Genomic DNA, 25137 nt, shown 5'->3' on the forward strand with positions numbered 1-25137 from the left:
ACTTGACTCTTCCAATGTAAGTATTCGCTAACAAAAGCCTAACCAAGTGTCAGGCAACCCTTCCCACCCTGCTCTTTCCTTCCAGCCTTTTAGCTTCCATCCCAAACCAAAGCCTCACTAGGTTTTGAGAAAAACATCTGCAGTGACACTGGTGGAACACACTAGGGCTAACATTTAAAACATAAGGCATCTTCAGTTAGACCAAAAAATGTCTAGCAGAATAAGTACATAGTAGCCAAAACCAAGGAGGTAAAGAGCATACTACAGCTCTTTTATTACTTAGGAGAGCTCCAGGCTCCAACTTGCCTGTCAGAGCAAAGCGTGAGATAGGCAAGAGCTGAATGAAAGACCACATTTTGATCTCACCACCACAGAAGTCTGTATTCAGACAAGCAGTACATTCAGTCCCTGGAGTCAGAGACTGCAAAGTGTTGGGATGGGAGAAAGCAGAGGCCAGGGAAGAGAGACTGTGTGTCATGTGCCTGGAAGGATGTGCTTGGGCATCTAGATAGACCAGTGTTCATTCCCCTTCCACAAACAGATGAGGTGAGCAAGATCCCTTTGCTTGGCTGCTGGCCATTCTTTTTTTACCTCATGTTTTCATCAGTACACTTCTGCTTGACAAGGCTTGATTCAATACTCGAGTTCACCAATTGTAAAGCAAAATAATTGCAGCTTACTGTTCTTCTCATAAGAGGGAGGGGGTTGATTTCCTCAAATATTCCCCCTCACCAATCCACTTAGTTTTAGGTTCCTTTCCTGCTTCCACTACTTTTTCAAACATGGACGTTGGCAATGAAAAATCTCCTCTTTTTCACTCTTATCAGTGCGTACCGAGACAATACTCCTTCCTTAAGTCACCAGAGCAAAGGGTTATCTTCTTTGATCTAAATAATTGAATTGATGATCAGGCTGAACTCATTTCTACTGTAATCTGTAGTCATTTGTAGTTCCTGTTTAATGTCACTGCTTTTTATGAGGAGGCAAATTTCCCTTTGACTTACAGTCTTTTTCCTCAGATACAGGCATGTGTGAATGTGGTTGGAGGTTTTTCTGAAGCCCAGTCTCCCAGTAAAACTGAAGCAAAGAAAATAAGAAAGGGGGTCAAAAGGAAAACAAAAAAGCCCAATAACTAAGAGTACCACAAGGAAGAGAAACTATAGCAGGATTTATCCTTGACAATCCCAGAACATGTTTTAGACCCTAATTTCTCATTCTTAAGCTGTCCACATAACATCATTTTACCAGATTTCTTCCATGTAACCATTTTACACATTCAAGTCTTTCAGTGTATGCAACACTGAAAACTTCTCTGGACTCTCTGAATTGTTCTTCTTTCTAGCCTGGTTTTCTAAGGGAACAAGCCCTGTGCAACTATGCCATCTGCCTGTCTGCCTCCCAACTCCAGCTTGAGTGCAACACCTAACTTCAGCCAATTTGGAAAGAGGTGTGAAAGGTCTCAAAGATGCTAAGTTCTTACGAGTTCATTGAAAACTGCCAGTCAAAAAGAGGAAAGAAGCCCAATTTAGTATCTCATGGTGAGTGAAAGACAGGCCTGAGTCAGCACCTTCTCTATTTGAAGATGCAGTAGCCATCCGACCAGTGTGTTGGCACATTTTGGCTGGTTTGTCAGGACACGTGTAGCTCTGAATGAGCCATAGAACATACTGAAGATTTTCTGTGTAGGATATGTGGAAAGGTGCTGAAGGTGAACCTGATGAAGGGTAGGACTGCACACATCCAAGGGAAGCTAGACTACATCTGTCTTGCTGCTCCTCATCTTCCAGCGAGCCTTTTAATAAATTACCACCTTATTAATGAGGCTAAGGAAAGCAGGACCACTGACAACTTTTGGGCTCAGTGCCACATCATCAGTGATTATAATTAGGTATCTTACAACAATAAGGAGTTCCAGCACAGCTGGGACACCAAGAAACCCCATGAGACCCCACAAAACTCAATTAAGAGATGACTGCATTATATTAATACACCTGTTGTGCTATCTTGTTCCAATGCATAATCATCGCCTCACACCATCCTTACCATATGTAAAAGATGGCTGTGCAGACTGAATGAAATATTTGAGCTGATAAAATTTTATACCACCTTCCTATTAAACATCCTTCTCACTTATGCTTGAAGAGGAGCCTTTCTTTGGGCTCGGCAATATTGTTCCTAACCTATTTGCATCTTATACGCTTGCAGCTGTATTATTTTCATATTAATCCAGAACTAGGTTCTGAAATGCGTGAAACCTGATGGCAAATCACAAGAGATTTTGAAGTTGAACCCTTCACTCTTATATTACTATTCCTATGCTCTTAAAAGCAGCATTTAAAACAAGTTCAGTCAGTGTTCTATGAAGGCTGTCTCTTGCATTTTTAAAAGCAAGCCAAAACAACTTCTTGTAAAGTGGTTCCAAAATAGAGTGGGTTATAAAAAAGAGTGTGATCTTGTGTTGTACCTATCTGAGAAAGAGACTCTGCTGTGGTAGATTCACAGCTGCTGCCAACAGGGGTCTTTTATCGGATGTTAGAATAACTGATGCTGGAGCAGCAACAGTGAAAAAACTTGTCAAGACAGAGCAGCCATAGATGAATGTAACTCATAAAACTTGAAAACAGAGTAAGCATTGCTGCAAAATCAATGGGAAAATGTGTCAGTCGGGTAACTGCTGTGTGACAGCAAAACGTCAGAAAAATTACTTCGTCTGAGACTGTAGAGAAATACAGGATATGGTTTCTATGGGACTGTTTATCTGAAAACAGAACACAAAAAAATAAAAAGCTGTAAAACAATGAGGGAAAAAAGTCCTTGTCACTGACATCTAAGGGCAGTTCTCTGGAGAAGAAAATTTATGCATTGTCTTTGCCCAAGAGGATTTTAATGCTTAGACAACACTACAGTGGGAGTCAGTGGCCTTATATTACAAAAAAAAAAAAAAAAAATTGAAAGGTAGTGAGTTAGACACACAAACTCATGCACACAGTGCAAAGGAGCATTAGATATCTGAAAAAGGGTTTTGCAGTAGCTGGTGAAATGTGCCTGGAGCTGCCTGACCCATCCAGAGGGAAGGAACAAGGTCTGGATCACAAAAGGGAGGTTGGTTCCCAGCTGAATGAAGGCTGCAGGACAAGGGCAGTACCCCTCAGCACAGTCTCACACCACTCCTCAGTCAGTGACTCAGGCAATGGCTAAACCAGCTCAAGCTGTTTTCCCCAAAATCCTGGAAGGTTCCCCTGCAGTGGAACATACCCTTCCCTTGCTCTTTGCACACAGTGGTAGAAAGGGCAGAGCACTGTCCTGATTCACCGCAGTCTTGATCCCCTGAAGAGCACCCTAAATCATTGTTCAGGTTCTGTCTCCTTGCTGATTTCACATTTTTGCAGAGTACCTGTGGCTCACAGCTTTGGGCTCTCTCCAGGGAGGCAAAGGGGCACAGTTGTTTCAGTCAGATGGGTAGAACATTTAAACGTGGATTTCCCCAGTATTATATGAACACCCCAATCACCACTCCTACCTGCCACCAACAACTCTTTACCAGAGTGCGTGGGATTTGCAAATATAGTGGCAAGGAAATGTGTTTATTTTATTAACCCAGACAAGGTGTAAGTTAGAGCAAGGTGCCATGACTTTATTTACTCTTCAGCAATTGTACATATATGCTCAGTGACAGAAACAGGAGTATTAACAGATTTTGAGACATAATACAGTTGTCTAGCTTAACTATAACAGCTGTACTGGGGATTACATTTGGCAGAATGATGAAAAGTTCAGGTAATTTGCTATTCTGAACTGCCAGTCCTGACGCACCTACCCCATCACTGAGGAGGGGGTAAGTCCAAGACAAGCCTGAAGAATAGCCAGTCTAATTTCAACCTCTCCCAGCCAAACCAGACACCACCAGGACTCCAGGTACTGGAAGCATCAAAGGTTTTGTGAGTGCTCATATATGTCACTCTATGTATTGGGGAGTGACTAAGCAGGAGCAGTGTTTGCTCCCATTACACCCCTGTGAGAAAATCCCCTGATCTAGGTTTGAAGGATAAAATTGGCACAGAGAAGTGACTTCCAACCAGTCAGGCTACAGATTGACCATGTCACTTTCTGCATTTCCAACGCTTGTGTTCATTTCAGAGGATGTAGGAGTTCTGTGTCTGCTCTGAAAGCATGAGAGGCCATGCTCTTTCCTCTGTCTGGGGAACTTTCAAAGGCAGATCACAGAGACTTTGAGTCAGGCATCTCCTTCTCTCCAAATCACGTGCTTGTGTGGAAGCTATTAGTCACTTCTGGCACCCATTCTGTAACAGCATGGGACAAAAAATGGAGCTCAGTGGAGTACTTTGTAAATATAGGTATCTCCTAATAGTAAACAACAAGTTCTGTTCCTCTGTGGAAACTGTAAACAAGAAAATAAAAGAGCTTCCTGAGATATTTGCTAGATTCACCTTTGGTATTTCTTAAGCATGTGCTGTCAGTGTGGCCAGTTGGATGATTTCCCTGTACAGCATCCCAAACACATTTCCAGCTACAGCTGCTCTTCACTTGCTGGAGAAAGGCAGTTGTAGTCTCAGTGGACTCTGCACAGGCCACACAAACAACCGGCTTCATCGTTTTTGCTATCTTTCATTTATTATATCAACAGCTAAGAAAGAAACAGATCTGTGTGTCACACCATCAGCAGAGTATGAAGAAGGCAGGGCAAAATAGATTTTGCTACTTAACTATTCTACTGGAAAACAGCTACCCATATATAGAAGGGTTGGCTTGTTTTTTCCCAAAGCAACAAAAGTTGGAGAAGTTGCCAACGGGAGCCATGCTATTCCTTGAAATACACTCAACAGCTCCAAGAGCTCTGGAGTGATAGTTACAAAGACTTTCAACCATTTGAAGTGCTAGAAACTTTCTGTTCCAAAATCCATGTACTGGAACAGCTTCTGATCAAACTTTCCCATAAGCTAAAGAAACACATATTGGTGACTTGTGACCACTGAGTATTAAACCATGTAACAACCCCAGAACAGAAACAAGTAAATCTCATAGGCAGTCAGAATTGTTCGAATAAAATTACAACATCCACAACTGACAACAACATAAACACTCACTGCTGTAACATGCAAAGCTGGGTTCAGGTACGTACATCTGTCCTATATACATGGTAGTTCTAATGCCTGGGAGGTGATGCACTGTTTGCAAACAAACTATTACAATTGCTCCTAGCAGGGGCTCTGACCTATGTATGTGCTTATAGAGTCTTGTTCTGTATTTGTGGTCGCCCTTCCATGTAACACAGAAGAAATATATATATATATATATTTTTTAAAGAAAAAAATGAAGTTAAAACTCTAAAGGAGAACATGGGTCCACCGAGGTTCCTTAGCAAAGCGCTGTCCTCTGCTCACAGCACTCCGCCTGAGAATCTCCCAGCAAGGTGGAAGTGGGGAACTGGTGAAAGCAGAACACAGCTCCGCTACCCAGCGGCCCCCAAGGGCACCTCCTTCTGCAGCTGCACCGGTCAAGAAGCAGGAGAGGACCCCTCCCTGACAGCTGAAGCCGTGCAGAGAGGCTGAACACAGTGAAGCCTCTTGCTCTTTCTCTGTGAAACAGCCTGGGGTGGCATGAAACAGCCCGCCAAATAACTGAGGTCTGCGAGGTGCAACATGTGCTGCAGCTGCGCTGGGTATCGGGGGTAGAGGCAGCTGCTTCCCAAGCTGTGGGATCGCTGAGAGGGACATCACGTTTTAGAAACCTGCAGACTTTCTGGGGAGTTTGTGAAATGGAAATGGAGTATACAAGTGTAACTTGTGTGTTCAGATTAGAGTATGACACAACTCGAATCAGTGGTGACCAACAGTTACCAGCCCGCTGGCTACTGAGCAACACACACAGAACTACTGGGCTTCTGAGAGCAGACCCCATACTCAGGACCAGGGACCAACAAAGAAACATCTCACAGTCCTGGGAATTAGCACAACAGGGTAGATTAAATGAAACTATGTCCTACAACCAGGAGCAAAGTGACTTAGGGAGGGAAAATGGGCAACTTGATGGTTATACTGCATAGAGAACCTTGAACAGACAATCCAGATTGACTAAAAGATGATAAAAAGTAGCAGCTGTTTGTTCTTCTGGCCGATTGGTACCACTTCTACTTACTTATAAGCCTGGTTTCATCTTAACTCCTAGATCTGCTCTTCAACGGTATTTTGTGCAGCCACGTGTAAAGAACAGTCCCCAAGCTACTTCCATTTCTTTCAAGGGCTAAACTCAGGTCCATAGTAATCTGCATTATTTAGCTCCATGCTCAAAATCCAGACCTCCATTGCCTTACTTACAAATACACTTTCAGTGGCTGCAGATAACTGGATTTACCATTAATTGTTAATTGCAATTGCAGCCATTCCAAACCTGGGGCAAGTTCACCCTGTTTGTTTCTGCACTTTGACCAAGACACTAGGAACATTGCAGGTCTATTTTTAAGGCAGTACTTGTGCTAACAGGCTTTAAAATCTGAGTTACACCCTAGGCAACTCAGCTCAGCAAGCCTGAGTGGTGGTTTTGTAAGGAAAGATTTCAGCGATCTGATCTGATGAATCCCCACAACCAGACATCTCGACAGTCAGCCACCTTTGTAAGTCCATGTTCAGAATGTTCACGCCACAGGAGATTTACTTCTCCTGCATCTCCTGCCAGAGGCAGAGGGAAGCAGAAGAAAAGCAAGCTGAGCTGCTAACTCCTGCCACCTCCATGAAGCACAAGCCTCTCCTCTAATGTCACCTTGACTCTTGCTCTTCCCCCTCTCTGGCAGTGAGGCGAGCTCCCCAGGCTGTGTGGTGGATGATCACCCGCTTCCCAGAGGCACAGCCCAGCATCACCTCTGCCTGTCAAATAAGCCCATGGGTCTGCTTCCAAATCACCTCCCCTTGTTTTGAAAACGCCATCCATCCCCAAAGAACCTGTCTCTGACCCACCCTCCCACCTTCCTCTGCCACCTTAACCAGCCTCTTCCTCAGCACCTCCTGCTACCAAAACAGCTTCCCTGGTGGCTTTGCCATGTCTCGATCCAACCCTACGTACCTCTCTCTTATGGATTCAATTTCATTTAAATGTACTTGAGTATGTGTTTGTATATGAAATATGAACTTTTGATTCCTTGAATTATTTTTATTCTCTCAAGAATTTCCTCATCAATGTGCTTTCATGTACCTTATATAAAAGTTGCTATGCAAGATGAAGTTGTACAGTGTTTTAGCTGGATAAAATCACCGTGATCGATCACACTCTATAAATTGCACATATTTATTCTCATCTATCGTCTGTGTTGTTGCAGGAAATTCTGACACTCAACACTACCCCACACCAGGGCTCAATCTCCTCAGTTCTCATTTTTCCTCAAATTTATCAGAGCTGATGCTCCTCTTACAGTAATTCCATACAAAGGTTTTGCAGCTAAAACCTGTCTGCAAACAGCTTCGCGTCTAAGTAGTGATTACTAGCATGTATAAAGCATTAGCACAAAAATAACCAAGCAGCAAGACTGGAAATGAGGAAGCAATCACGTAAAGCATTTCACCACACGGTCTCCTACAAACAGATGTGAAACTATGGATTTCACCAGTGGCAATGAAAGAACATTTTGTTCTGGGACTGCATTTGGGATATGCAAGGTCTGGCAGGAATCATATAGCTTGAAATGAGTGAAGATACATTAATAGAGTTTCCACTGAAGGTGCCAGGACAATTATTTTCAGCCTGTTTAAAAATATTCAGAGAATGTACTTCAACGTAACATCACAAGGACTGACTGGAAAATGGTGCAAGCATGATGCGAGCCTGTAGCTCAGGACACGTAAGCAGATTCACTCCTCAGTTTGGCCTTGCAGGCAGTAACAGGCTGCTCATATTTTAATAAAAGGAAAACCATAAAATACTTCTGATCACTTCTGCCCGGCTTTCTTCCCAAACCAACACTTTCCAAGTCACGCAAAGGGGATTTGGGGGGGGCATGGCCCCAGGACCCAGCGCCGCCGCTGCTGACACAGATTTCTGCGCTCAGGACGCTGAGTCACGGCGCAGGGGAAGCTGCTCCCCAGGCCACCAGTGCTTCTCACATCTCAAGAAAAAAGTTCCTTATCTCAGGTTACAGGAACAACTACTAACCAGCTAAGTTCTGGCTAACAAAACATCAAAATCAGGTCACACAATCCATTTGGCGTCAGGCTGGAGTGAGTGTGTATTTTTGACTGAGAATAAAAGATAATCTGACAAACTTTAGAAAAGAAAAAACCCAGAGTTTTTAATGTCAAAACAGTGCTAGTGTATTAACATTTAAGGGTTTGATATTTTAAAATCTTCTAAGCACACACAGTGAGATGACAGAAAAACCTACTGAAATAAACCCAGTGCAGTCCTGTTTCAGCAAGTTCAAATCAATGCATTTATTTTGATGCTACATGCATGCAACTGCTGAACACAGCCAGGCAGATGTGTGATGTCTCTGCTGTTCCAGCCAAGTGCATTATGTTAGAGGCACAACGCTGGGCACAGCACCACAGAGATCGCAGCACATGTGCAGATTAATAAATAAACATCACAAAACTTGGAAAAACATTGTTACTGGCAATGGGATCCTGTTGTGTTTCTGCACTGACTGCAGTACTCTCCAGGTCTTTGAAAAAAGCACAAAAATGTTAAGTGTGTGGATTATAAACAAAACAATTTATTGATTTTATGTATGTCTTCAAGGCACTTTCATGCTGCAGTTTAGAATTACATTTGGTAAGAAAGGGAATTCTTCATAAACCCCATCTTTGCTACACAAAACACATAAATTCAAGGTTAAGTGAAACAACAAATTCAAACTAGATTCTGACCATAAACTATGTACATTTGTGGAATCACAAAAAGAATCCATAAGTACAAAATGTTTTTCCTGAGGACTTTCTAGGTTGCTATTCAGGAAGCCCAGGATGAGATTCATCCTGGTGAGTTTTACCACCTCAATATCAGTTACAATATTACCTCTGCATTTCATACGAAATCCAGTAATCACTGACACAATATACTTACATCCATATAAAGTTCTCGTCTAAACATTCCAGGCATTTTGGCACACTTGTCTCACAGTAGCACCAACTGAGGGAGAAAATTGAATGCTGGCACACTTCACTGATGAATTTCGCATTTAGGGTTTTTTTATTAAAACAAACAAACCAACCAAAAACCCCGAGATGCTTTAAAAATCAAATGCTCAAATGCTCAAAATACCATTCCATAGTGTCTGATCCCCTTGAACATCTGTTGCTAGCCAAAAGCATTTTCAAAACACAGAACAATAGTTCAGCTCATCATGCTGAAGCCAAAAGAGTCAGCATAAATGCTAACATTTCTGTATTTTTCATGTATGATTTCTTGCTCAGAGCATGCACATGCTGCAACTCAAGAATTCTCATTCAGTTGTCAGTTCTAATTGCATTGCTGTTTTTTGTGACTCAGTCACAATCATGTCATGGTCTCATTTTTTACCATTGCCAGCACTACAGCAACCCTACACTCCACCTCCACTGCACACTGAGCACTGCGGCTTTGAGCTTACTTGTCTTTACAAAGATAAATTTAGCAAAATCTCACTAAGCACACATTTCACTTCCGTATTTCTGTTCAGCCTGTCACAGGTCCATAGTGTGAACTTTGTCACCAGACTTGAGCAGCTTTCAGCACTGCAATATTTTGGTACCGTGTAGAGGCACATTGCTTGGTCTCCCAGAAGGTATTGGAGTATGACACCTCTTCTGCTGTTGACAAGAAGGTCTCAGTTGTAGGGAAATGTGAGACAGGCTTCTTTAAGTGTCAGGAAAAGTGTTGGATTATAGCTCCTCCTTGGAGTGAGGTCTTGGAGGAGGTGTAAAGCGATCAGGTTCCTGCTACCAGCTAGAAGGTATTATAGGCAGGCTGTAGCAAACGCTCTGCTGACAGCTGGGATCTGGAGGATGCTGCAGTCTGCATTGTGCTAGAAGAAGAGGTCTCAGAATCAGGGATGGCAACAGACGTACAGTTGCAGCTCAGTAAAGATGCTGGGTTGTCCCTGCGATGGCTGGCAGCACCACTTATGTGTCTGAGAGTTCCAAAAAACAGTCCCAAAGATTTTATTTGGAAAAGCAGAAAAGGTCCACAACGTATGTCTGCAGCAGACCAGCTGGGCCACCTGAACACCCCAGCATTTCACACTGACCACACTGCTTGAATTCAAACCGCCTCACACTGACATTAGGCAAAAAATGGTAATGACAGAAAAACAAAAAAATGTGTATCAGGCTTTTTAGTTTTTCACATGTTAGTCTGAGCATACAAAGGGTGCATATCTTTAATCTCTAGTGCCCAACTAACTTGACCAGGTGAAGATGTGGCTTGCATATTTTCCACTTACACAGACTTTTCTCCTTGAAGTGGGCTCTGAAAAACACATTGCTTCACAATGCAGAAGAATCATGGTTGACCACAGCACAGGTGGTGAAGGTCAGCAAGACGGCCCCACTGGTCCTGTGGTTAGTTCCCAGAACACAGCAGTAAGCAGAAACTTAACCTGGCCCTCCTCTTGGGTGAAAATTTCACATTATTGAAATATACAAAAGACAGAAACACAGCTAACCATCAGCAATAACAAAAAATCATCCAAAACAAAGTAGTATGAAATTAATAGCACCAAGGATGTTGAGGTTCATATACCCATTCTATCAAAGCAAAAGCTGCAGTACCTAGGCTAAAACTTAAACATTATTCCAGTGTTAACTGATCGCAGTGCTAAGATTGCCTCCTGACACCAAGCACAGTGTTTTAACATAGAAGCTACCTGGAGGCTGTAACAATGCAAAAGTAAAAAAAAATAGATGAGAAGCTCAGTGGTTAGTAAGAGACTGGTTATCATCACAGCACCATTCCCTTGAAGTCCATTTGTTCTCTGGAGTCAACAAGAACTTTGTTTTCGTCCTCAGTGGAAGAAAGACTGGACCTTTGTAAATCACTATTGAGCTTGAATTTCCAATAATACAAAAATATTCCCTTTGCAGAGAAATCATCGGACATTTTACCACCAGAGCAAAATCAGAGTAGGTAATACTTGTCATAGTGTGTAAGTCATGTGTGTTCAGCGTTCCAGGAGACGAAGAGTAAATTGTGAAACTTCAGAATACGTACTTCCTCGCAGGACTGTTTCTGTCAGTAGCTCCACAGCACAGGACCTAATTCTATGTACTGTCATCTGCTTGAATGCCCAGACTCCAGAGAGAGTTGTGTTTGCTTCACCAAAGGTAAAATTCAGCCCAAGGACCAGGAAATATTGGTATGCACTTCCAGATACAACCTAAGCCTAAAGATAATTCAGCAGACAGGCTGACTGGCAGATGCACAGTTTTTACCATGTGGATTAGAGGTCATAGATGCACTTTACCAGTCTGCAGACTTTAAAGGCTAGAGATTGGTATCAAATGAGGAAAATGAAAAAATAAAAGAACAAACAACAACTCACAGTAAGGGTATTTTACCATGCTATCACTACTGGACTATTGTTGCTGAGTTGAATTCTAGATTTCCAGTTCAGTGACCCAGATGAACACCTGTCAAAATAATCACAGCTTTGTTTCTTTAGTAGTGGCCTCTGAACTGCCTTCAAGGTCAAAATGGCATTATTGAGATTAGCACTTTGGCAATTACTTACACAAACAGCTGGAAGTTCTTCAAATAGAAGTGGTGGTTCAGGAAAGAATACAAGACCTTTAGAGCAAACACTGTTCTTCAAAAAAAGTAATTATATTAAAAATATATAATCCATGACAGAACATTCTATTTTACTTCTGCCATGGGAAATAAAAAAATATTGCATATACAGGGTGCACTCAAAATCTAGGTGGCCAAATTCTGCACTGAATTGAGAATTTTGAAGTACCAATTGAAAATCTTATTTTATGGCCACTGTAATCAGTAATGTTTTTATTATTATTATTTCACAGGCATTTGGATTTTATCTAACAAATCGTTCATCATTTGACCTATAATAAATAAATGTAATAAAGAACAACTTACATGTCAACCATGTATATTCTCTTTTCCATACTGCATCAATTAGCATGACCAAAACTGACCACCACTACACCCAGTACTGATTGCGCTTCAAAGTTGGGTTTGTTTTTCGACAATACTGGATCATTTCAGGATCAAGGTTTAACCAGCTGTTTTGCAGAGAGTGTTCTACAGTCGGAGAAACCACTGCAGGAAGTGGCTGTTCACATCTTGCTGCCATGAACGTTGAGGCTGTACTTTTCTCAACCTGCTTCGGGAGAGGAGTCACTGTAACACTGGGTACAGTCAAGCTCCGTTCCAGACATCGATCTGGACTACTAAGGACTGCACCCATTTGACTTCTGACAAGTGGTTTTGTGTTCTCTTTCTTCTGACACATCAACCAAACGCACACAGAAATAACAGCAACAATGAGTAGCACAGACACCAGGACCAGGGGGATAATGGTGTACCAAGGGTTGCTGCTTTCAGCTGCTTGCTCTCTGGGACTCCTGCCATTAAACTGGTTGGTGGTCTCAGTCACCACAGATCCACTTGTTTCCATTGCCAGATTTAGCAATGGACCTTCCTCATGTAGATTTCCCCAGCGACTCTGCCCTGGCCACAAGGTTGGTCCAGGATTCTGCAGTGCTACTGTGGGCTCTTCTTTCTGAGAAGAGGCTGGTGCCTCACCCTTTGAGGTAGTGTGCATCTTTAAAGTGGTCGTGCTGGTTATGGAAGGCACTTCAGCTGTAAAACCCTGCACAAGTGGAGGACTGTAAGGCACGATGGAGTACTGGAAACGGCCGAAGGCAGGCTGCACAGCATCTGCCCTGAGTATAAATGTGAACGAGTCATTTAACAGGTCAATGCCTGTCATATTCGTATCTATGTCTAGAAGCACAGCACCACTATCAATGTCAGCCTGGGTGAATGTCCGAATATCTTCAAACACGGCATCATTCACAAACCTTTTCTTTACAATCCTTCCATGAGATGGAGGCACTACCACCTCAAATCTAGGATCACTGTTTGTCAAGTTAGCTAGCTCAGAAGCATCCAGGTCACTGCTTCTGAATTTATAAGCTGCTTGATTTGAAATCTGCATGTCAGGTACAACTTGTACTAAAGGCTTCACTGTAATGTTCAGCACTTGCCCTGTTAGATTGCCTTCTGCAGTGAAAAGCATGAACTCCAGTACTTCTTTGGATGCACTGAGATTTGTCAGGTGGTAAGACAGCTTTCCTGAGTACAAATCTGCCTGCTCAAATTTAGTAACCTGCTCATTTCCAATCATCAGGTGCCCATATTTGAGTGGCTGAGTTATTTCATACATGATATTAGTGCTTCTTCCATTTGTGACAGCTGAAAGCTGCATGTTAGTAATAGTGACAGATGTCCGGCCCTGTGGAAGTGCAACATCAGTAAGGTTGACCAGAACAAGAACAACTGGTATGACTTCAAGACTGAATAGTTTGTATAAAGGGCGATGTTTACCATCAGTCACGCTGAAATAAAACACCCCAGAAGATGAACTTCCATCTTGTACAAACCAAACTTTACCACTGTTGACATCAGCTTGTGTGAAATCCTTTATAGAGACACTGAGATTGCTTTTCATTGCTAAATAACCATTATTGGGGTTGCTAACAATGGTGTATTTGAGCTCAGCTGGGGCATTATCTAGGTCTTCAACTTTCAGATTCTCTGGCCCCAGCACTGACATATCTCCCTGCAGGACTTTCAGGTGCAGATTTTTAGTCTTCAATTCTGGAGCTTGGTCATTCACTGGAACAACAGTGATATTAAACACCTCCTCTAAAACTTCACTATGGGGCTTTGTTGCAGACTTGCTCTTTAGGTTTAACCAAACAGCAAAAGTGAAATTGTCATTAAGTGATTCAGAATTATCGTGTACATACACAATTCCAAATTTGTTCAGTATATACTGGGAGAAGTTAGGTTTTTCTTTGGTAATGTTTCTTTCTCCAACAACAATCATGCCATGTTGGGGTAAAGATACAACTTGATACCAGACTTCATACATGGAGCGCTGTACCTCAGGTAGCTTAATCAATAGATTTGAAGCATCTAAATTTGTTTTGTTGATTAATACTCTACCTCCTTCCTGGACTGTGGCACCTAGCAGAAAGGAAAAGATAAGCTTAGAAACTGATCATTTTGTAGATGCAATATTTCAAAAACTAGATATCAAACACTGACAATGCTCAGAGTAGTTTCTCCTTCATGGTATCCTTGATTTCCATATGATTACCACTATTTTTAAAACGCAGTCACATGTAAGAGACAAGATTTTATACTGATGGACACATTAGAATTAAAGAAATATCAGTATTTCAAAGCTTCTGACAGTGTTTTCACCTGCCATTAGAGCAAAACGGAGAATACCCACTACAGCAGTAGGAAGGATCAAACATAAATAGTAAATTTCAGTAATGCAGATTTCCAAGCTACTATCTACACTACACTCTGTGACAAAAGTATTCTGGTCATTTGTTACTCACAGATCCAAAACAATTCGGAGCCCAAACAATACCTTTACCTGTATTTGCCAAAAGACAGCTGTTCTGATCATGCCTGGAAATTTCATAGGAAATGACAATATGGAACACCTGAAGGTCTAGAGCTGATGGTGGAGAGGAGACAGTAAACATAAAGAAATCTTCTGCACTCCAGTCAGCTGATTCAGCATGTAAGTGCTCATAGATAATCACACCTTCATCCACCTGTTTCAGGTAAAGAAAAGCCATAAGTGTAAGAGGTTAATCATTTTAAACACAGAAGTGTAAGGAGAGAAAAGAAAATCTTAAGAACATTATTCAAGAGAGGCCTTTGTACCTCAGTCCATGCACAGTGTATATGTAAATTACGTTGAAATATCTTGCATTCCTCTTAAGATGGATTTTCTGTTGCCAGATGGGCTTACTTGAAGGTAGGTGAAACGCTACTAAGGTACAAATACTCAGTAAAGGCCTTATGTGAAGAACAGAGATACAAAACATTGAGAAACTCATCTCAAACTAGCAATAGTAATGGTGAACAAGAGCTCAGCTGGACTATATCTTTAGTGAATTGGACTATCGTATGTCTAGGATTTTTTCTTGCTAAGGATGCCAGCAGGGCTGGACTCATTTTCCTGAAAAAGTGTATTAATGACTGAAGGCTTGAGAGGGACTTTGATGAGATGTTTTATGGTGAATAGCAAAAGATAATTGGCAAGAGATTATGGAAACTTGGCAAGAGATTATGGAAACCAGAAGGAGGTGCAGTGACCACTGTCTCTTGTTTATAACCAAAGAGCTGATGGGGTTGCATGGTGGAAAATTTCAGAATCCCAGCAAGAAGGGGATTCCTAAGAGACAGGAAGGAACCTGGCTTGTCCTACACCTGGTTTCACTGACCTTGCAGATCACCACACCCAAGAGAATCCTATCAGTCCCACCATGAGGATTTAAGCTTCAAAGTAAAGTAAATCTTCAGATAAACACATATTTATACAATCACTTAGCTCTTTAGGCCCCACAGCAAAAACGAGTATTTTCAGAATAGGATTCTCATCAGTTAGAAATACACCTGAGCTTTAAGATCGATACAATGAAACTACAATAGGATTCCTAATAACCACAAGACTAGAACACTTACTAAATCTCATCCAGCCAGTTCAGCATCTGGTCTGCTTGATAATTTGTTGACTGAACTAAATAGAAGATAGCTTTACCTATTAAGTCCTTGGCAGCTTCCCAGGCAACTACAGACCTGGTTTGCATGTCTTAGTTTATAACTGCCAGAGAGATCTCTGTCTGAGATCATGCCAGTTCTAAGTTTACTATTTGTAACATACTCTACATAGTTTACAAACACCCCGAAGGAACTAATTAGCACATGTTCCCATCACACATGCTTCAAAGCTGTGAAAAAAGGAAAACAAAAAAAAAACAGCTGCTATGACGGATTAAGCACTTCAGCACTACGGAATCTGAGCTGTGACTACAGAGAGTCATAATCTTGAATCTACTGCAACAGCTCCCACAGAGATCACTAGGGAAACTGGGCTTGCAGGGTCAGTTTTCTTAGCAGTCGCTACGTGGTTCAAACCATCCCATCTCATTGTATAAAAAATTCAGACTGATGTGATAAAATCCTACTAATACATGCCCGTGTCCAGGTTTATGCTTTATTTAATTGTTCATGGCTATTACAGTACAAAACAAACAAAATTGATAATAAAAGGATATGTTGGTTCAGGATAATTTTCCAAAGGATTCCGCTAGGACTTCAAGTTGGAGAAAGCAACTTTTTGTAACAAGAACAGGCACAACATATGTTCTTAAAATTCAATGGCATTTAGTATCAATCTTACTAGGGTTATCTTTCTTTTTTAAATTGCAAGCCCCTGCTCATATCTAGGCTAAGAAGATAATGGAACTGGTGAGGATTTCTGTGTTTACCTCTGTAACAACTTATAAGTATAATGAAGAAATTGCAGCTTGCTGCAATATGAAAATACAATGTTCGTAATACCCATGTCATTTTCTCACTGATATTTAACTTCATGTGGCTACAACATGCTACACAGTGAAACTTTATTTAGGATCTCTTTTCTCTTGGTTGGAATGGTATCCTAACTGTTCTTGACCAGAATAAATAGCAAGCTGCTTAGGATACCTTATTCTACCTGCAATAAGTGAATTAGCTCTGCTTGTTTGAAGTGAAAATGGCCAATACAAATACCTCTGACAGAGAAGTAAAGCACAGACATTATTACAGTTCAAATCCTTGCACAAGTTCAAATGAAAGTTACTTATACATTAGTAAGAACTAAAGCTACAGAGAACAAGTGGCATGTTCTGACATTCTACTGCCTGACAAACACATGTAAAGAAGCAAAAAGGGTAAAAAAAATAATAATAAATCTTCAAAACCTTAGCTGAAAGATTTTTCCATCTGACATGCGTAACCGTTTCATCTAATGCTGATAAAAATCACACATTTTAGGAACAGAAGGGAACCGTGTCTTTAACCAGTTAATCTCCCTCATAATGAAAGACAAAACTCATCAACTATTGCAACATGACCAATAACGTAATGGAACTTCAACGCAGTGTTATGAGAAGCATTCTGTGTTCATCTTGATATTTAAATTTGAAGTGGAGATTCATTCCACCACAGAACCTAACTAAGATATTTCGAAGTTGATGATAACTAATAAAAATGTCAACCTTTTTCCAGGTTTTATTGGTCAAGTTTCAATTCCTGGCCAACAGATTTTTCTTGTTCCTTCATATATTAAATCAAACAGCCACTTTTAAAATCTGTAAATGTAGATTAAGACCAAATTATCTCTTAATTTTTCCTCCAGCAAAGTCAGGAGATTGAGCTCCTTTTATCTCGCCCATTTAACTTTTCTGAGAATAACTTACTGCACGCAGAGCACACAGCTGTATTCAGATACTGCACACAGACACAAGTAATTTCTTTTCAGTTGCAAAGGAATGTTTTCCGTTAAGTTACATGAGCTGCCACATTTTAGTCATTCAAGTATGTGGCCCTGTATCACAGTTAAGATTCTTTAAACACTTAATATCACAGCCAATCAAGTCAATAAAAGTCCACTTGGGGACACTCATGAGGATTGCATACAGCTGAAATGAATCTGATACTTGGACTTTTCATAGAGCAAAAGGCTACTCCTTCTGCCAAAAACTAAAGGCTTCCAACCTTGGACTGCTGGTTAATGGCACCAGATCAGCTCTTCTTGAAAAATACTGTTACAAGCAAAACAGTGGAAATTGCCAAGACCCTGCTAGTATCCAAGCAGAGGGGAACAAAGGCTCCTCTTGCACTTATTACTAGATGCCAGATATTTAATGACACAGCAAGTCTGGGTGACTGCACTGATGGGTCACATATGCCTGGTTACTTAACAGATATAAGTTGATCAGACAAAAACAAGCAACTGAGATGCCCTTTGAAGTAACAATCTACCTCTGAACTAGTTATTATAAAGTAAATGCTTACCATAGATTGTGTAAAACTGAGGATTTCCTGAGTGGTGTTATCAGAATTTACTCTGATCAGCCTTCCAAGTTTTGGGGAAGCTACAATCACAAAAATTATAGTTCTGTTTCCTGCATTGGTCACATCATTGGTTACAGCTTTCAGATCGTGTCGTGAAATAGGATTCCTGGAACCTAAAAAATGTCAATTGTAAGCACCATAGATTTGCAACAGCAATTTTTCTCAAAAGGTATGTTTTGTTTGAACAACCCAACCTCTTATCTAGGTATTCTACTTAGAATTTTAATTACATAAGCTCAGCAGGCTTACCCTTTTTCTAGTTACCTTCTTGTTACAACTCTTACACAGCTTTTTCAATCAAAAAGTCCATAAGTAGGATGCACCTTTGTTTTACAGCAATGAAAAAAGTATAGTTCTCTTCAGCACATGTATTCGCTGAAGACTAGCTTCTGCTAAAGCAACACAAAGTAGGAAGCAGACCATGTATAAGAAGCCCTGTTCCTATATTACACGTCTAGAACTGAATTCAAACTCCATCTGAAGTCACCATTGTTAATGTTTTCGGAAATCCCAGCTGCCCAGAGAAGGCAGGGTGATGTGGAGGGGAGAAGCCCTAACACAGCAAAGATTCTAGTGAACACACGAACCAAACTTGATTATTACTAGAATCTTGAACCACTCTTCATTGATATGAAAGATCATTTTTATTAAATGAAGAACATCACATGACAGAAATAAAGGCCTGAACTGAAATAATGTATTATTAAGATGTATGGAGACTGAGGAGCAACAAAATCCTTTTAATACATAGCACCACACTAACCAGTACCTTGTGGCTTAAATACTATAAAGATTATAAAGAGCATTCTGGCATTTAGGCAAACCAAGACAATTTTTGACATAGCTGTAACAAAACCAAACCTAGTAATTAAATGAAGTTTTATTTGGCTTCTTTTTGATCCACTGTTTCATGGTACACACTCAGCAAACTAAATCTCATGTTTAATGATACTTTTGGAGGAGCAATAGATTCCCATAATCCTATTGACCATGTCCCCACTTCTGCCTTCATTTTCACATTTTGTTTTTTCTTGAGCAACAAACTTTTTTAGGTATCAATACATAACTTCAGATGCTAGTAGTATATATCCTTGAAGTCTGAATTATCAATCATCTTCAATAACAGATAACATTTATACAGGAATAACACAAAATAACATCTTCCTGCTATAATATTCAGAAGAAAAAATCTGGTAAGCAAACTGAAGAATGGGGATGTTTTGCAAGCCATTATTAACATCAGGATGCTGCCTGCTGACATGTAGTTCTGCCATGGTTCAAACCACACCTACTTTGAAACAGAGTTGTTATAATTAAATGAGATCTTCTGGCGCTGCCTGTTTTCCCCTTCTTCACACCTCTCTGCGTCAATACAGCTAACAAAAAGCAAAGAAGACCCTGAGGTCTACAAAAATTCTCCCACACTGTATCTAAGCAAGAAGTCTTCCTCTTCTTCCTGTCTTTTGTTTTGCCTTTTTTTCATGACAACGAGACAGGGAAGGACAACCTTGTGCTTTGTGTACAGCAGATGTGGTCAGGAATGTACAAATGAGAGCATTAGTTAATCAGACCATGTTTATCTGCACACATAGTTATTTCTTAATAACCTTCTACTCATGTAAATCGGGCCCCATTGCCTTAACAGAGTAGACAGAGTAATTCAAACATTACTATAGTGATGGGAGCTACCGCTCCAATTTTTCACAGCCACAACTGGTTATCACACCACCACGATCACAGTCCGGGGAGATGGGGACAGAGGGTGTGTGCCACAGAGCCCCTGTTTGTTGCTAATAGACATGATCTCACTAACTGCACAGCACAGGCTGAATACAGCCTAGGGCCACAGACAATAAAGTCTATCACGACTTCCTACAAAATGGGATCCTCCTCTGAACATAACCTTCTCCTTCACCCACTTCTGTCCTGAGACTCAAGAACCTTTCCCAGCACCGCTCTGGTCTGATACCGCAACAGAGAGAGGAAGGTTAATTGCCAGTCAGTAGACTGGGTGAAGGTAACAGAAGGGAGAACACTGGCTTCTTGTTCCCAAACACAGAGATTGCAAAACCAACCCCACCCAACACAGCAGAAAGGAACAAAGATGGGGAGGAAGACACATGGTGGAGCACTGGAACAGGCTCCCCAGGGAGTTGTCACAGCCCCAAGCCTGACAGTGTTCAAGAAGAAACTGGGCAACAGGGATAGGAGTTGGACTTGATGATCCTTGTGGGCCCTTTCCAACTCAGGACATTCTATGATTCTATGACAAAGATGGGTGATGTAGATTAGGGCCAAGCTAATCCATAGACGTAGAATGCACCAGCATAAGGCCATCATTGGTACTTAATAATTCTGGCATCCATTTTTACTTCCTGTCTTGAAGATTTGGAAAGTGATTTGTCATGAGCATTCTGCATATAATTGCTGAACAGTTACATATCATTTCATCTAGTGGCAGCTTAGACAGCTCCGCTTCTGAATACCTACAAGTTGGTCGGGCTGCCTCTCCTTCCCAAAGCACAACCAGCTCATTCCTTCTCTAAGCAATTGCTTCCCTGAAGAGAGCAAATGCTCATATTCTAGGTATCTAGCATAGGTAAGAAAAAACTCATATCTAGTAGACAATTTACTGAGGATGATGAATAAAACTCCCTTCTGTTAAAGGGAAAAAAAAAATCACAAATATATGTATAAGCAAATTTGGTATGCCCAACACAAAAGAAGACAGCATTACATGCTCTTATAAAATTGCAAAACAATATCCTTGAGAGAATAGTCTACACCCAGTCATGAAGACATGGCAAATTCTTCACATTCAATTTTTACTTCCCTAGAGAGATGATTCTTCAAGTTGCCTCAAAATTAACTTTTCCTGCAGTGTTATAAAATATAACAGGACACTGGCTACTGGTTTTATGTGTATTAACCATTCGGCACCGTCATTGTTGTAACAGTTATTTCATGATGAGCGAGTACAGCTGAAATCCATACAGCTCCAGAAAGTCTTTTAAAAGTATCAAAAAGATAACAGGTGAAAAAACTAGTAATACTTTTTATCACCAGAACGGAATTTCACTAACCCAAACTAAGTGAGAATTGAGGAAAAACTGAAGCTTTAGATGAATACAGATTGCAGTGCTGAAAGAAATATTGTGTTTTGCAAACTGCAGAACTGATGGAGAGTCTAGAGCAAGGGTGTCAAACTCATTTTCACCACCGGCCACATCAGCCTTGCAGTTGCCTTCAAAGGGCTGAATGTAATTTTAGACTGTATAAATGAAACTTCTCCTGCATTTCCTGAGTGGTATTGTCAGAACTTACTCTGATCAGCCTTCCAAGTTTTGGGGAAGTTACAGTCACAAAAATTACAGTTGTAACTACTCCCACATTTATACAGTTCTAAAATTATTTTTGGCCTTTTGAAGGCAGCTGTGAGGCTGATGTGGCCCCTGGTGAAAATGAGTTTGACACCCCTGGTCTATAGACTTTGCCTTCTATGGAAGTACCAGACATACTTTTCTTACGATTATCTTTGCTTTAAGATGAATTCCTGTAAGTCCTTGTGCCTGGGGCAACCTTACACACCAAAAGTGCAGATTCATAAGCTTTATAAGTGGATTTATGTGAATTCCATTTATATCCATTGAATTAGAACATCATGCAGCTACAATCTCATTTTTTGTTGCCTGTGCTTACATGGCTTTTGTTGCAAGTCTTTGTTTATGCAGCTTATATTCAGGAAGTTTAAGAAACTAAAGTGCTCCTCTTCTGTATCCACTTAATAAATCAAGGTACAGATTAATACCTACAGTGCTTTACCAGTTCTCAATCTCTCTCTGATTTTACAGATCACGTTCAGAGCAAAAAGAATGTAGCGCAAACAGAAGTGTGATGCAAGACATTGCTGAGAGAAGAGTAACCCTCATTTCTCCTTTAATCCTGCAATTAATGTTAGATTAGTACTCAATAAGGGATTACTCTTGCCAATGCAAAGCACTAAATGGCTCTGGTCAGACCCTCTTAACACATGAACTCCTGCAGGAGTAGCATTTCATTAAAAAGAAATACTCAGCTGCTGATCCAACTAGTTCCAAATGCACAACATGAATCAAAGTTTTTCAGCCTTTCTGATTCACCAGTGAGTCTCTGCTGTTCTCCATAACTTAGCTCAAACAAGAAAGAGAACTAGTGATCTGGCCAGCCTACACATGCTATTCAGCATCCCATGGGCACAAGCTTCACTCTACTTCTACCAGGCAAAATCACAAACAGCTAAGACACCTCTAAATGCAATATAATATTGAGCTTTTAAACAAATCTGAACGGAGAATGTTCAGCACCTAGGCAGGCAGTATTATTGTCACACTGTGCTTATCTATTCCACTGCCAAATTCCATTAGTCCAAGCACAGGCACATACTAAAAAGTTAAAGGCTACCAAACAATAAAGCAATATTTCGTTTGAGAAAACATAACCGTTCTTTTAAAAATCAGATGGAGCAATGTTCCCAGGTACGGTTATCTACAGCTTAGCCAGCTAGATATCTGACAAATAACCGTATATTCTGCTTTCAAGTGGATGAAATAATGATAATCTTTAAAAACAGACCTGGAAACACTCGAAGTCCTTTGTTCACTTCAAGGCTAATGATGAGCATCTGAGCTGTGATGCTAAAAATCTGTCGAGGTGCAAAGTTCAAACCATCTGTTACCTGAAAGTTGAATCCTCCAGACATTGCTCCTGTAGAAAATTAAAATGTAAATTTATTCTTGTATTATTCTATTTGTCATCCAAAACATACAAACACACATCAGGCAGTTTTTGCTCTTGGCTGCAGTGAGATATATCCAAAATCATTCTGAAGCATTTTTTGATCAGTACCTTTGTACCTTAATTAAATAAATTAATAATGCAGAGAACACCTTTCCAGTGAAGAACAACTGGTTGTTTCTTACAATGAAGGCCAGACATCCCTTAGAGGTAAATTAGCAGAGTGCCCCCTTCCTTTCTTTATTCACTGACCCCAGCAGAGCTGAAACCAAGTTAAACTTAGGGACACAATGACTCCCAGATTTCCTAATCCTTTTATATCTTAGGAGCGACTGAAGCACTTAAGCAGTCACGTTTTGACAAAGAGGAATTTGGGAAGAAAAACAACTAGAATATTCTCTTTCATTTTGATTTATTTAAAGGATTTAATCAGCTCTCAGGTTGTTTCCTTTGCCTCTTTGCTTTGTTTCAGCTTTGCTGAAGAGCCTATGTTGTCACAGCTTAAACTATTTCAGAGGTTATGTGTACTCATAATAAATGCACATTTTTTTCTTTAATCTTAGGACCTGTATGTACTTTGGCACAAGCGATAGCAAAATGCCTCCAGGAGCCTGAGTGGATTCCTGCAAAAATACATCTCTTGGAACTGACTTACTGAGGTGTACAGAGCTTCCCAAATCTTGTTTTAAGGAGAGGCCCAACAGATTGTTTAATTAGGTAGAAAGAATGAAAAATTGAAACATTAACTGCTACAACCAGTTTCCATTGCTCTTCTACTTGCTTTGCTCAATTTAGCCATGAGATCTTGCTACATGAATTTATATCCTGGAAGTGCCACATACTTTCACTTAAAGATCAACACTCGTTCCCAACTATAAATTAACATCAGAAGAATCAAAAGTGGGTTCTGAGATTATAGTTAACTACTACCCAAGGCGATGCTCTTATATCCAGCCAGGCACTGATGCAGCTCGTGAACATCAAGTCATATTGCTTTTTATTTTAAAAGCTTTTATTCTCTGATGTTTTCTCTTGACAAAAAAAAAGCAGAAGTAGTTGTGCATTTTAAAAAGGCATCAAGGCATCTTGTATTTGCCTCAGCTTGGGAAAAAAAGGCTTACTAAGCCTTACTTGCTTTTTTGGCTAATGCAGGTCAACTGCCCAATTGACACAGACATTTGTCAGTATCAGAGTCAAGAACACAACTAAATCCTGAAGTGCTGTTTGGGTGGAGAGAGTATTATTTCATCGCAATTCATTTTTAAAGGCACATTTGATCAGAGGTGATAAAAAGGACACCAAAAAGAGGATTGTAAAAACTGCACTGAAAAGACACAGAACTGTTGGTTCAATTCAATACTGTCCTAAGGAAAACAGTGGCAGGGTTTAAGGGCAGACCCTATAGTGCTGAAGCAGGATGAGAGCACCCTGGAGTGAAAAGAGGGTGGAACCGGGAAGAAATTCTCACACAGGAAGAAAAGCACAGAAAAGGAAAGGTATGTTCTAGTTCTGTGTTCCTGTTAGTGACAGAACAACTGGGGATTACAGAAGAAACAAACACTAAACTTAAGGGAAAAACATGAGAACAAAGAGCGAGATTTGCAACTAACAGCACAGAACAAGCAGCATAATGGAATTCGCAAGTCTGAGCAAAGATGAAGATAAAATTTTATGAAGTTTAAGGTTGAAGTATAAAAGCAAAGTACGGTAGTACTTTATTTGGCAGAACAAAATACCCGGAGGATGGAGAGTCACTGCCACGTAGAGATGTAAAAGATCTGTGGTGCCATGAGTAGTAGGCAGAGAATGAAGAGCTGCCTCAGCCAAGAAGACGCTACTCTTCCCCTTGGAAAGGGTTAGAGTGAACAGGAGGAGCAGATGCCAGGCTGTGGAGATAACAAAGTGGGGATGCTTCCTAGCACGAGCCAAAGAAGCCACTACATGTTAGAAGATGGAAGACAACCAACAGAGCAGCTGAAGACAAAAGCAGTAAAAAGTTGTATGACAGCAACAAGATAAGAAAAGGCCACAGAACGAGGAGAGAAGGTGAGAGTAACAAGTACACTCCTAACAGTCCAAGATGAAGGAGGAAAGAAAAACACAGACTGAGAAAGGAGAAGCAGCAAAATGTCCAGAGTACTTTCTGAAACACTGGAGGCCATGAGGCTGAGCAGATGGCAGAGCCGGAGCAGCTGCAAGAGCTGACACATG

The 25137-nt window shown here is 40.7% G+C and overlaps 1 protein-coding gene across 6 annotated transcripts in view; it reads right to left on the reverse strand.

Annotated features, from left to right (window-relative positions):
* Nucleotides 1–8699: 8699 nt before the first annotated feature.
* LOC102095315 (chondroitin sulfate proteoglycan 4-like) overlaps nucleotides 8700–25137 on the reverse strand; it is a 63860-nt gene continuing 47422 nt past the window's right edge. For all 6 annotated transcript variants that reach the window (XM_065045214.1, XM_065045216.1, XM_065045212.1 and 3 more), the window contains 4 exons: nucleotides 22765–22896; nucleotides 18094–18266; nucleotides 14618–14801; nucleotides 8700–14196 (listed from right to left, as the gene is read on the reverse strand). In XM_065045214.1, coding sequence (XP_064901286.1) covers nucleotides 12143–14196; nucleotides 14618–14801; nucleotides 18094–18266; nucleotides 22765–22896 — 2543 coding nt within the window. In that variant the 3' untranslated portion in view covers nucleotides 8700–12142. The remainder of the gene's footprint in view (nucleotides 14197–14617; nucleotides 14802–18093; nucleotides 18267–22764; nucleotides 22897–25137) is intronic.

Source organism: Columba livia, chromosome Z (genome assembly GCF_036013475.1).
Source record: "Columba livia isolate bColLiv1 breed racing homer chromosome Z, bColLiv1.pat.W.v2, whole genome shotgun sequence".
NCBI classification, from domain to species: Eukaryota; Metazoa; Chordata; class Aves; order Columbiformes; family Columbidae; genus Columba; species Columba livia.